Genomic DNA, 14675 nt, shown 5'->3' with positions numbered 1-14675 from the left:
TGTACCTTCTCCAAGTGCAACTATATCTTTTTTGAGATGCGGTGACCAGAATTGTACACAGTACTCAAGGTGCAGTCTCATTATGGATTGACACAGAGGCATTGACATTTTCCATTTTATTCATCATTCCCTTACTAATAATTCCTAACAGTCTGCTTTTTTGACTGCCGCAGCACACTGAGCCGACAATTTCAATAAACTATCTGCTATGATGACTAGATCTTTTTCCTGGGAGATAGCTCCTAATATGGAACCTAACATCATGTAACCACAACTTGGATTATTTTTCCCTATATGCATCACCTTGTACTTGTATACATTAAATTTCATCTGCCATTTGGATGCCCAACCTTCCAGTCTCACAAGGTCCTCCTACAATTTCTAACAATCCGCTTGTGATTTAACTACTCTGAATAATTCTGTATCATCTGCAAATTTGATAACCTTACTCGTCAAATTCCTTTCCAGATCATTTATAAATATATTGAAAAGCACCGGTACAAGTACAGATCCCAGGTGCACTCCACTATTTACCATTTTCCATTGAGAAAATTGACCATTTAATCCTACTCTGTTTCCTGTCTTTTAAACAGTTTGTAATCCACGAAAGGACATTGCCTCCTTTCTGTCTTTTTACTTTTCCTAGAAGCCTCTCATGAGGGACTTTGTTAAACACCTTCTGAAAATCCAAATATACTACATCTACCAATTCAGTTTTATCCACATGTTTATTAACCCCTTCAAAAAAAGTGAAGCAGATTTGTGAGGTAAGACTTGCCTTGGGTAAATCCATGCTGACTGTGTTACATAAAACCATGTCTTTCTATATGCTTTTTGATTTTGATCTTTAGAATAGTTTTCACTATTTTTCCTGGCACTGAAGTCAAGCTCACTGGTCTATTTCTTGGATTGTCCCTGAGCTCTTTTTAAATATGGGGTTACATTGACCACCCTTTAGTCTTCAGGTACAATGGATGACTTTAATGATAGGTTATAAATTTTAACTAATAGATCAGAAATTTCATTTTTGAGTTCCTTCAGAACCTTGAGGTGTATACCATCCAGTCCAGGTGATTTGCTACTCTTTAGTTTGTCAATTTGGCCTATTACATTTTCCAGGTTCACAGTGAATTGTTTCAGTTCGTCTGACTCATCACCCTTGAAAACCATCTCCAGAGCCGGCATCTCCCCAAGATTCTCATTAGTAAACACAGAAGCAAAGAATTCATTTAGTCTTTCCGCAATGGCCTTATCTTCCCTAAGAGCCCCTTTAATCCCTTGGCCATCTAACGGTCCAACCGACTCCCTCACAGGTTTTTCGCTTCAGATATATTTTAGAAAGTTTGAGTTTTTGCTTCTATGGCCAACTTCATTTCAAATTCCCTCTTAGCCTGCCTTATCAGTGTTTTACACTTAACTTGAAAATGCTTATGCCTTTTCCTATTTTCTTCAGATGGATCCTTCTTCCAATATTTGAAGGATGTTTTTTGATTAAAATAGCCTTTCACCTCACCTTTAAACCATGTCTGTAATCGTTTTGCGTTCCTTCCACCTTAATGCGTGGAATACATCTGGACTGCACTTCTAAGATTGTATTTTTAAACAATGTCCATGCCTGTTGTACACGTTTAACCTTTGCATCTCACCTTTAAGGTTTTTTTCTAGCTATTTTCTTAATTTTATCAAAGTTTCCCTTTTGAAAATTTGTGTTAGAGCTGTAGATTTACATATTGTCCCTCTTCCGGTCATTACTTCAAATTTGATCATGTTATGATCACTGTTGCCAAATGGCCCCACCACTGTTACCTCTCTCACCAAATTCTGCGGTCCACTAAGAATTACATTTAAAATAGCTCCCTGTCTCGTTGGTTCCTGAACCAATTGCTCCATGAAGCAGTTGTTTATTCCATCCAGGAACTTTGTCTCTAGCATGTCCTTATGTTACATTTACCCAGTCAATATTGGGGTAATTGAAACCTAGTAATCAAACAATGGGAACACAACCATCAATATTATAAGTAGCCTCCATGAAGGTGTCAGCAAGCCAGTCGCTGTGTTTATAATCAAAACCAGCCGGTCTTCTCTATCATCCACCTTCACACAAATTTATTTCAAAACTACTTTTTTCTGAGTTTTTTGTGTACATTTTTTATATAAAAAATACCAATCCAGGAATTTTCAAATTCCTGGATTGAGATTTTTTATATAAAAAATGTGTACTCTATCTAAGCAGCACTGAATTCAACAGCTTAGCCGTGCTGAATATTCCGTCTAAGTTAGCAGGATATGTCTATCTAGCTAACTTAGACAAACAGATAAGATCTGAATATTGATCCCCCTCATCTTGGAAGCCCAGTTTAGATGTATTCCACGCATTAAATATGGAAGGAAGGCCAAACATCTGCTGGCATGGTTAAAAGGTGAGGTGAAAAAGAACATCCTTCCTTCAAAAAATGGAAAAGGGATCTGAATGAAGAAAATAGTTCGATGGTAACTTAGATGCAAAGCATTAGAACATAAGAACATGCCATACTGGGTCAGACCAAGGATCCATCAAGCCCAGCATCCTGTTTCCAACAGTGGTCAATCCAGGCCATAAGAACCTGGCAAGTACCCAAAAACTAAGTTGCTAGTAATAGTGGCTATTTTCTAAGTCAACTTAATTAATAGCAGGTAATGGACTTCTCCTCCAAGAACTTATCCAATCCTTTTTTAAACACAGCTGTACTAACTGCACTAACCACATTCTCTGGCAACAAATTCCAGAGTTTAATTGTGCATTGATAAGGAAGGCAAAAACAGAATTTGAAAAGAAGCTTGCTGTGGAAGCAAAACTCATAATAAAAATTTTATCAGGTAAATTTAAAGCAAAGTGCCTGTGAGAGAGTCAGTTGGACCATTAGATCAGTGGTTCTCAACAGGTGTGTCGGGATACACTAGTGTGTCACGAAGCCCCCGAAGGTGTGTCGCAGAGCCAGCAGAAGATTGATCTTTCCTCATCAGTCTGGGCAGGAGTTGCCTGACTTCTCTTTTATTGGATATGACAGGAAGCTGCTCTTGCTTTCTTCTTCTCTTTCTTGCCAGTGGGAGGTAGATCCCTCCTTGTTCACCCAGATTAGAGCACAATATCCCCAACTCCTGTTCATATGGGCCCGGCAGGACACTAACTTTATCTTCCTCTGCCAGGCCTGGCAGTGAGGCTGATGAATGCTCTCTTTACCCCATTGGGCCTGGATGTGAAAGCAGGAACATAAAGGAGAAATGTGCATGCTTTATAGATCCACTGCTGCTGCCTCCTCAGCTACCTGTCCTCAATGCTTCTTGCCCTCATCTGCTGCTGATAAAGAATGGAGGGAGACTCTGGATTGGACTGAAGTCTTTTCTGCTGGCTGGGAGCCAAGAGGAGGGAGGAAATGTACTGAACAGGAAGACATGGGAAGATAGGATTTTGAGCCTGCTGGGCAGGAAGGGGTGCGGGAAAGGAGGTTGGGGTTGCTGGGTAGGGAGAAGTGGAGGAGAGAGGGGTTGGAGACTGGACAGGGAAGAGAGATGGAAGTGGAGAGAGAAATGGAGGTGTGGGGCTGCAGGGTTGGGGGAGTGGGATGCTGAGCAGGAAGGGGTAGGAAAGAGGTGGTCAGGTATTCTGGGTAGGGAAGGGGAGAGGAAAGGAAAGGGCAGAAAGAGTTGAGCAAGGGGGAGAGAGGGAGCATGGGGGGAAGAGGATGTGGGTTGGGGGGTGTCGAATATTGGATAGGGATATGCGCATATTGCTTCACTTACAGGAAAACATGCTCCATGGAAGATCTTAGCAATCACTTATCACATCTCACTCAAGTAGACTTCACCAATCCTAATTCAGCTCTACGATCTTGGAACAACATCACGGAATCCATTGCCAACAAGCTATGCCCTCTAACAACAAAAAAACCGCACCCCAATTCATCCAAAAGACAACCGTGGTTTACCCCAGAGCTAAAAAATCTTAAACTACTGCTAAGACAAAACGAGGCTAAATGGCGCAAAAACCCAAGCACCACCACGCTATCTATCTATAAATCAACTCTTCAACAATATAAATCCAATACATTAAGATCCAAGAGGAACTATTACGCATCCAAGATCCACCACCTAGTCTTCAACGCTAAAGCCCTCTTTAGCTACGTTTCTAACCTCACACAAACAAGCCCTCCAGAAATAGCTCTCACCCAAGCTAAATCTAAAGCGGAAGAACTAGCAATATTTTTCAACAACAAAATCAGCAAACTTCTAACCCAGCTTCCCTCTAACACCGTTTCTACATCAACCTCACCTCAGACTGCCGTCAACAATACCCGCTTAGCTGAACTGGAACTCACTTCCTCCATCGAGATCCAAGATATTCTATGGAAAATGAAACCATCCTCTCACCCATCAGATCACATCCCCTCGAAACTGCTTCTATCAATTCCTGACGCCATCTCCAAATCCCTGTCAGACATCATAAACTGCTCAATACAACAAGGATCTTACCCAGATGACCTCAAACTGGCCTCGCTCAAACCACTACTCAAGAAACCTAACCTAGATCCTAATGACCCAAACTACTACCGACCAATCGCCAACCTCCCCTTCATAGCCAAGATCATGGAGAAATTGGTGAATACCCGACTCTCAAATTACATTGAAGAAAACAACCTCCTATTCCCATCACAATACGGATTCCGCAAAACACTTAGCACGGAGTCACTCCTCATCTCCTTAACAGATCACCTCATCTTGGGCCTTGATAAAGGACAAGCGTTCTTACTGATCCTACTGGACCTCTCGTCAGCCTTTGACACCATTAACCATTCCCTACTCATTAACCAGCTAGCCTCCTTAGGTATCTCAGGCACAGCACTCTCCTGGTTCATATCATTTCTCAGCAATAGAGGATACAAGGTCAAGCTACAGAACAAAGAATCCTCACAACACCCTTCATCAGTAGGAGTCCCACAGGGCTCTTCCCTGTCTCCTACTTTATTTAATATTTACCTCACACCGTTATGCCAACTTCTCACCGACCTCAACCTCAAACATTTCCTGTACGCTGATGATATACAGGTCCTGATCCCCATTAAGGATTCCCTCGCAAAAACGCTGACTTACTGGAACACATGCCTTCAAAAAATTCAACTCCTCCTCACCAGCCTGAACCTGGTACTAAATTCAGGCAAAACAGAACTCCTGCTCATCACCTCTGAGAACAGCACCATCATCTCAACACAGCAAGACACACCAACAATTACACAAGTGAGAGACCTAGGAGTCCTAATTGACAATCGTCTGAATTTCAAAGCTACTATCAACAAAACAACCAAAGACTGTTTCTACCAACTACAGGTGCTGAAAAGAATTAGACCTCTTTTCCATGCCCAAGATTTCAGAACCATCCTGCAAGCAATCATTTTTTCAAAATTGGACTATTGTAACGCCATCCTACTTGGTCTTCCCGCCTCTTACACCAAACCGCTTCAGATGGTACAAAATGCAGCTGCACGAATACTGACAAATTCCAGGAGAAGGGATCACATAACCCCCATCTTAAAGAACCTCCATTGGTTACCCATACACTTTAGAATAATATACAAGGCCATTCTTACCACATACAAAAATATCCATCTACTGGCTCCCATTGACCTACAGATCCCTCTCCAACTACATAACTCGTCAAGACCGACAAGAGATGCATACAAAGGATCGCTACAGGTACCACCGCCCAAATCCACCAGACACATCACGCTAAGAGATCGGGCATTCTCTACAGCCATTCCACCGTTATGGAACTTTATCCCCTCTAACATCAGACTGGAAACATGCATCTCAACCTTCAAAAAAAGACTAAAGACATGGATATTCATACAAGCATTCCCGGACTCAAACTGATCTATCTCATCCTAGCCAATCCTTATCTCCAACTACACCATGATTAACCATCTCCACTATTGTTTACATGTTTGAATTAATAACCTGTCCTTTCTCTTCTCTCTCCGCCAAGTTCCAATCACCCTGTTATATGTAACTGCATTTTCCGCACCATTGTTTTTAGTTTATGTTTACGATGCACCCCTGTTTTATGTGAACCAGCATGATGGGACTGCGTTCTCGAATGCCGGTATATAAAAACCCGAAATAAATAAAAATAAAATAAAAATGATTGCGTAGTTGAGAGACGTGATGGGGGCATGGAGGGGAGTGAAGGGGTACAAAGGCTATGTCAGTTTTGAGAATGTACATTTCTTGCTTTGAACCTTTCATAGTGTAAGAGGAAATATAGTTTTGTTTCTAATCTCCAGTTTTACATTGCATGCAGAAGGTCTTGAGGTTTCCATTCCAGTTTTATTTCCACATTTGTAATTTGTGGTCTTTTATTCTATACTTGATGAAGGCAGATCTGTCTGTGTTCTGTTTGTATGTGACTGAGATGAGGTACTTTATTAGAGGTTTGCATCACCATTATTTCTTGTATTTTCTCAATATTATATTGCACTGGTGGTGAACTGCTGCCTTTTCATGGGTAGGGCTATTGCTGTTTCATTCCTTGGAGTTAGTGCTGCTGAGGTATGGCAGGTTTGATAGACATATACAGAATGGGGTTTGTTTGTATTATTTTACAATGCACCTGAAAGTAGAAGGAGTTTGTGATGCTGTTAAGATAACATCAGGGGGGAGCCTGATGAGAGGAGAGAGAGAGAGGCCCTTCAGCATTCCTGGAATCCCAACAGCACTGTAAATTGTACCATCACCAGCCGAAAGAACAGCTGAGTGCCGAGCGGAGGCGGGACCAGTGACGTCGCCGGAGGGACTGCCCATAAAATCGGCAGGCAAGTGGCGCACTGCCGCCGCCGGTGCACGCCTAAGCTGCGCGCTCCCAAGGGGTGCGTGGCTTTGCCCGGCTTAGCCCAGGAAGACCGGAAGATCGGTGGAAGCACCCGGTGAGTTCAGGAATTTTGAATATTGGTGAACTTTGCTAGTCTAGGTCCTCCCAGATTCATGGGAAGAAAAGAAAAGTTAAAAGTTTTCCCATATCTCCCATAAAACCGAGAGGATCGATGGATGACTATGTCTTTCGACGGGTCGAATCGCCAATAGAGGACAGTTCAGGGGGGGCAGTTTTCAGCCTCCCTGAGTCCTGGCGCTGGACCACCACTCCCCCCGCAACCGTTGGCAACATTACCAGATGGGTTTTTGCATCTAGAACCTCGCAGCCCCCAAAAAGGAAGTGACTGTGTAGATTCTTGAGATTCAAAAACATGTGCTCAGCCACCTAACTCTGAAGGAGAATCAAAGAGGCCTGAGCAGTGGCCTACTGATTCACCTGAAGATGTTACACTAAAGGACATTTGGAAAATGTCAAAAATGAATGATAACGTTTCTCAAATGAATTTGTCTTTGTCAACTATAGTGAATTCAAATAGATTACAGATTGAGGAACAGAAAAAGGGTGTGTCTAAATTGAATGAAGAAATGGTGAAAGTTACAACTAAATTAAAACTATTGGAAGATACTGAAAATATCCATATAAGAGAGAGTTTTTCTATCCATAAAGAACTGGAGAAGATAGAAAATACGATGAGGTATAAAAATCTACGTCTGATTAATTTTCCTCAGACGAGACTTTTATCTCCAATAGAAATGTTCAAAAAATCTTTGCGAGATATATTACAATATGAAGATAAAGATATGCCATCAATATCTAAGATTTTTTATTTTCCAGAAAGATTGATGGGACAAAGAGAGGAAAAAGTTGAGACTTCAACTATTGGAGTCTCTACTTTCCTCAAGGAATCTATAGATATTATACAGAAAAGAGCTTCTTTATTGGTTTCTCTTTAATTAGAAATTGACAAGGATAAACTGTTTATAGATTTTCTCAAACATAAAGATCTTAATTTTTGTGGCCAGAGAATATTTATGTTTCCAGATGTCTCAAGAGCCACGCAGGCTATGAGGAGACATTTCCTCACCTTGAAAGCTAAATTGCTGGCAATTGGGGCTAGCTGCTTTTTGAAATATCCCTGTATATGTTATGTAACTTTTCAAGGAAATAGGTATAGTTTCTCAGATGTTTCTCAGATGTTTTTGCAAGATAAAAAGATAGGAGGTAGTTTGGGTGGTCTAAAAGAAAGTTAATATCTCTCTCTTCAAAATGGTATATATGTTTAAGTAATATATGTTTTCTCCCCCTTTATTGGAGAAGTAATTGAGATACAAGACATTGAGATATGAGTATTATCGTTTTCATGTTAATTATTTGGTATCAATATTACTTATGTATATTTTTGTTTAAAGAACTTTTGAATGAAAATTGAATAAAGAATAAATAAAAAAAAAAAAGATAACATCAGAATATCATTTTTGTATGGCGAGTTGTACAGGGAAGTGTCTTAGTTCTGCTCTGCACTCATTATCAGGAAGTGGAGGACTCCTGTGGATGCAGAGCAGATGCTTATATTTAGTCCCATGATGGTCATGTGGTCAGTGTGTCACGCATGTGAGCATCATCTTTCAGATGTGTCCTGATAGAGAAAAGGCTGAGAACCCCTTCATTAGATGATTGAAGGGTAAAAGGGGGGCACTAAGGGAGGATAAGGCCATAGTGGAGAGATTGAATTCTTTGCTTCAATCTTTACTAAGAAAGATTTAAGGCAGATATCCATGCCCGAAATGATATTTAAAAGTGATGATTGAGGAAATGATCCTGAAAAATGTACTAGGGCAAATTGACAAACCAAAGTGTGGCAAATCCCCTGGACCAGATGGTATACATCCCAGGTTGCTGAAAGAAATGAAAAATTAAGTTGCAGACCTACTGTTGGTAATCTATAAACTATCATTAAAATCAGCTATAATGTCTGAAGATTGGAGGGTGGCCAATGTAACTCTGGTTTTTAAAAAGGGTTCCAGGAGTGATCTGGGAAACTGCAGATGTCGGTGCTAGAAAAAATGGTTGAAACTATTATAAAGAACAAAATTACTGAACATATAGATGGATATAGTCTAATGGGACAAAGGCAACATGGATTTAGCCAAGGGAAGTCTTGACTTACCAATTTGTACATTTTGTAAGACATGAATAAACATATGGATAAAGGTAAGGTATCTGGATTTTCAGAAAGCCTTTAACAATGTTCTGTTATCTATTGAGAATTGGTTAAAAGATAGGAATCAGAGAGTAGGACTAAATATCCTGCTGGTGTCATGTTTAGATTCAGGGTAAGGCAGCCATGGCATAAGTGTTATGATGTGGGGGGAGGATACTTTGCCTCACCTAAATTCTGCCCATGGGCTGTCTCCTCTCCTGTGCATGCAGAGAGCTAGAGGGCGGGCTGTAAAAAAGCCAGGGGCCTTGCTTTGTGCCTGCAGCATAGGAAGCAACAGGAAATGAGGGAAGGGTAGAACAGAGCTTTTTGTATGTTTTTATTTTACTCCACCCTGAACTTTCAGGAGGGGCAGGTAATAAATAATTTTAAAAAACAGCATAGCATCAGTAAGGGTAGCTGCTGAGTGAAAGGTACATGGGGCATGTTTGTCAAAGTTTACAATATGGAGTAGACTGCTACAGAATTTTCTAACGCTTACTGCAGAAAACCAGGGGCATCTTTTGTAGTCTGCAAAATCACTGTATTGGAATGCATGAGACATAGAAGTAACCAGAACAATTGCACAATTAGTAGGGGGAGAAGCAAATGGACATATAACATTATAAAACTGACCATGAGCGTCTGCTATGAATATAGAATGATTTATTTACAAGTAATTGATAATACAATAATAAATTAGGGGTTTATTGGCAATTGTTTATTATTGCTATTGATTTTGAAGCCTTCAAAGAACTCATTCCACAGATCAACACTTTAAGCTCTGATGTACTCCAAACTTTGCCCTACTGATTTATTTTATTTATTTGATTCATATTCCACTTTTCAGCACTCCAAAGTGGATTACATTCAGGTAAGTGTAGGGACTGATGTATAAAGCAACCCGGATATAATAGAAATCATTGACTGTGATGACTAGAAAAACAACTCTCATTCCTCCCCGCATGTTAATTTGAGAAATGTTTCTTTATTTCTTTTTGTCTGTTAGGTTCATTTGAATGACAACCTGGGGAAGCTCTCACGGATCTTGGAGACAGATCACTTTGCTCTTGTGGTGCACGAGCAGATTCAGTGTGAGTAGATCCTGATGAACGTGGACAGGGTTCTTCCCTGACAGAGTTCTATTGAAAGTGGTAAAAATCCCCATCCCCCAGTAGTGAACTCTGTCAGGATTAGGCCAGCACATGCTCTAGAGAATTAGATACACTCCCTTAAAAGGCAGTTAACTGTTGAATAGATTTTATACTTGAGTTTTAAATGTAATTAGTTGTCTTTCCAAACCAAAGTTCAAGGTGAGTTACATTTAGGTACAGAATGTATTTCCTGCCCCAAAAGTGCTTCCAACATAAAAGGTGAACTTTCAAAAGGTTGTGTGTGGGGAAAAATTAGCATGTAAGCATGTAAATAGCATATATTCGCTCAAATATACATAGGTAAATAGGGTTTATGGGGCGCGGCCCACAGTTACACATGTAGATTTGTCAGCTTTCTCAAATATGTTTGCATCTACTTGTTATCCGGCATGAGTGATATTGTCTTTACTGTGAAGTATTGGGGGATCTGGGAGAACTGGAGGAAATTCAGGTGGAAGAACCAGAAGGGTGCCGATGATCTGCACATAGACTGAGCAAACTGGTGGACTAATTGGTAAAACTGGTAATTTCCTTCAAGTGCGCATGTTGCAGAATTACGGATTTACGTGCATTAAAAGTGCTATTTAAAATATGGGTGTAAAATCTCCACGCATATATATTTTTTTAAATTGAAAGTAAAACAAACACCTGCACAGCAGTTCAACTGGACAAGTTCCAGTTTATCCAGCTAAGTGGCGACTCTGCTGCTACTTAGCTGGATAAGTCTTAAAAGCGTTACTTATCCGACCTTCTTTCTTAGCCGGATAAGTTTGACTTCCTTACTTCCGAAGTCTTATTGAACAGTCAATCAATTTCACATGGGGCAGGAGGGTGAGTATTACCTAGGATTGCCTCTCCCATGAACCCTAGGTGTGGGAGTTTCCAGACTTCTCTGGACAGGAGGAAGTGTATTGACCCTTGGCTGCACAGTATAAACAAAGCTAACTTTAGGACAGCTCTCTGACCTGACCTGACCAGACTTAGCCAGATAAGTTATCTGCTTAACTGAATATCTGACTTTAACCCGCTATCTTAACTCCTCCCTGGAATGCCCCCAAATTATCTGGCTACATTTTAGCTGGATAAGTGCCCAAATCATTTAGCTGGACAGTTTTGCAGTTATCTGTCTAAAATCCTTTTGAATATGGACGCCAGAGAACTAAATCAAGCTGGGTGTAGGCAGTTTGGGTGCAGTCTCCAAAGGTGAGCATACGTATCACTAATTTTAATTGGTTAAAGATTCAGAAATCCAGTTTCTATCCCACTGTAATATACAATAAGGTGAGGGGGCAGGGAATCCCACTCCTCTGTCACCTCATCCTTCCTTTACTGCTAGCGCTGTTCTGGGCATCCACTACCCAAATCTTTGGCAATAACAGTCAAAATCTTTTTTCAAAAACTAATCAGGATTTCTTAAGATTTTAATGAAAAATGATGCAAAATCAGAGTTTGGTTAATATCCAGCTCTGAGTCTGGACAAAAAACAGAAGGCAAAAAGTGATATTTTTAGGAAACAATTCAATTTTTTCCCCCTTTCGGCAAGGACATTTTCACATATCTGTTTGTAAGAATCATCATGGGTCAAGAAAGGAGCAATAGGTCCTGCAACACATTGGGAAGGAAGGGGGGTGGAGGTGTTTTGAGTGCATTAGCGGCAAACTAGATATAGGAAACATTGATATAGTTTATCTGGATCTTAGGAAACTGATATGGTACCACATGAAAAGCTGATTTTCATATTAAAAAAGAAAGCGTGTTAGTCCACTGGGATATGTAGAAATAAAAATAATTTCAAGGCCAATATTTAAAGACATTTAGTCAGGTACTTGACTAAATGGCTTTGAATATGAACGAAATGGCTAGGAAAGTTGGCCGGATAACACTTACCTGGCTAACTTACATGGGATATTCAGCATCATGGCTACTGCTAAATATCCCTGTATTTAGTTAAATCCTGCTAAACTGGCAGTACGAATATTGCTGCTTATTCAGATATGTTAGCCCGATCTGCTCCCTGGATACTTAGCCAGATAAGTACTGAACATAGCCGGATATTCAGTGGCTGGATTATTCCAATTTATCTGGTTAAATAGCATTAGAATATCAAGCTCCTAGTTTTCAATATCCCCAATACTTTTCCAGCTAACTTTTAGTCGAATAAGCCATTATCCAACTAAAAGCTAGCGATAAGTAATGAGCTCTTCAGGGGGGTGTTCCAGCACAGGGATGAAATAGCAGGGTAACTTATCTGATTAACTCCAATATTAGGAGTTAGTCAAATACGTTTTATGGCTAACTCTAGCTGTGCCCTGGAGCAGGTCTAAAGTTATCTGGCCTCAAATGGCCAGATAACTTTAGACTTAACCGGCTATACTCAAAAAGAATATAGCGGTTAAGTGACCATATTGTAGAAAAAAAGTCCCATGCGGGCCTAGCAGTCTGAAGCACAGAAACCCACCCACGTATATCACACACGAGCTCTACTGGGCTGAGCCTTCCCTACCCCCTTCCCAAATTCCTCTGAAAGCAATTTGCAAAATAAAATGTTAGGACTCCACAGGGCAGCCTCCCCTAGCCCCCTCCCCAGTTCAGCATAATTGTACAGTAATGCCACCTCCTAAGACTTCCCCCTCCTTCCCATCCAAACCTTCCCACCTTCTGCAAAAGGTGGGCCTCGTGGTAAGTTATTACATCGCAGCATACACAGCAGACTTATTTATAAGTATAGAAGTTTTACTTATAAGTCTGAGCGTAAGCAAGAAAAGCATACAATCTTAAATTTTGCATTAAGAATATATATAAAGATACTTTTCATAGTTTCCAGTGTGAGTCTTAGAAAATAGGAAACCCAGCACTTGAAAATCATTAACAGGTCATTGATCACTTCAATATCCAATAAGCTTTACCTCTGAGCTGCTGTTTCTCTGACTTCAAACAGTTTGTCTGACTGTGGTCTTTTTATGCTAATTCTCCTGGCCTATGTCCCAGTTTCCTCTCTGGGCTACTCCCTTATGTTCTTGTCATCTGTTGAGGCTTCAATTCTCTGTATTAACCATATCAGCAGCAATTATATGTGGTTTAGGGCCTGGTTTAATAGTTGTATGACATAGACGGGGTTGTTACTGTTTGTGTGTTCCATAATACAGGTGTAACTTTGATGTCCTGTTTTCCTTGATATCTGCACAGTTAGCCTCATGTTTAACTTTTCATGAATATATCTGATCTCATGACTTTTTTTTTTTTTAACCAAGCAAAAATGGCATATTTATTCTCAAACTTATAGGCCTCATGTCAAGCAATTACATTCTGAGCATGTCACTCCTTCTATACCTCTGTGGTAGAATTCCTTGTCTCCAGCAGATAGTGAACATACATCCTATACTGTGGCTGAATAGGAACGTTTGTAATACCTCCTGGGAAGAAAGCCAAGCACTCCCTTTCTTGGTCCTAGGGTAATTAATTAGAAGGAAAAGAAACTCCAGAGGTGAAAACCTTACGCTCGCACCTCGGTGGAGGAGATTAGGCTTCCAGGGACCCATGTGCTTCTAGTTTAAAAGCTGTGCTATCTCCTTTTTAAAGGTCAGTGCCAGCAGTCTGGTTCCACGTTGGTTATGGTGGAGCCCATCCTTTCGGAAAAGCCCCCCCCCCCCTTCCCCAAAAGGTTCCCCAGTTCCTAACAAACCTAAACCCTCTTCCCTGCACCATCGTCTCATCCACACATTGAAACTCTGGAGCTCTGCCTGCCTCTGGTGACCTGTGTGTGGAACAGGGAGCATTTCAGAGAATACTACCCTGGAGGTTCTGAATTTCAGCTTTCTACCTAAAACCCTAAATTTGGCTTCCAGAACCTCCCTCCTGTGTCATTGGTACCCTCTTATACTAAGAAAGCCAGTACCATCTAAAATCCTGTCTGTGTGATGCCTGAGGCCTGCCACCTTTGCACCAGGCAGGCAAATTACCAAGCACTCCTCATGTCCACCAGCCATCCAGCTTATCAACCTTCCTAATAATCAAATCATTTACTACAACAGCTGTCCTAACCCTTCCCTCCTGGGCACGTGCACCTGGAGATCTATCCTCAGTGTGAGAGGATAGGGCAGGTCCTAGCCTACAGGATTGCTTCCTGCCTCATCAAAGTGATGCTCTCCTTCAAGGTGATCTTTTTCCTCCAAGGCAGCACAGGGGCTGCCAGATTGGAGGTGGGACCTCTCTACTATGTCCCTGAAGGTCTTCTCTATATACCTCTCTGGCTCCCTTAGCTCCTCCAGGTCTGCTCCTCTAGCCTCCAGAGATCGCACTTGTTCTCAGAGGTCTAGGATCTCTTTGCACCTAGTGCACACATATAACCTCTCGCCAGTTGGGAGATAATTTATGTGGCACTCAGTGCAAAATACTGGAAAGCTTCACACTCGCTGGATTACTT

At 41.0% G+C, this 14675-nt stretch overlaps 1 protein-coding gene across 5 annotated transcripts in view; it reads left to right on the top strand.

Annotated features, from left to right (window-relative positions):
* CBS (cystathionine-beta-synthase) overlaps window positions 1-14675 on the top strand; it is a 215849-nt gene that overhangs the window by 128919 nt on the left and 72255 nt on the right. For all 5 annotated transcript variants that reach the window (XR_003852749.1, XM_029577798.1, XM_029577799.1 and 2 more), the window contains exon 15: window positions 10108-10192. Coding sequence is in view for 4 of the 5 variants with exons in the window: in XM_029577798.1 (XP_029433658.1) it covers window positions 10108-10192 (85 nt within the window). In the remaining variant the exon portion in view is untranslated. The remainder of the gene's footprint in view (window positions 1-10107; window positions 10193-14675) is intronic.

The sequence above is a fragment of the Rhinatrema bivittatum genome, chromosome 15, assembly GCF_901001135.1.
Source record: "Rhinatrema bivittatum chromosome 15, aRhiBiv1.1, whole genome shotgun sequence".
Taxonomy (NCBI): Eukaryota; Metazoa; Chordata; class Amphibia; order Gymnophiona; family Rhinatrematidae; genus Rhinatrema; species Rhinatrema bivittatum.
Note: the sequence above shows the minus strand (reverse complement) of the source record. Positions and strands in the feature narration are given on the sequence as shown.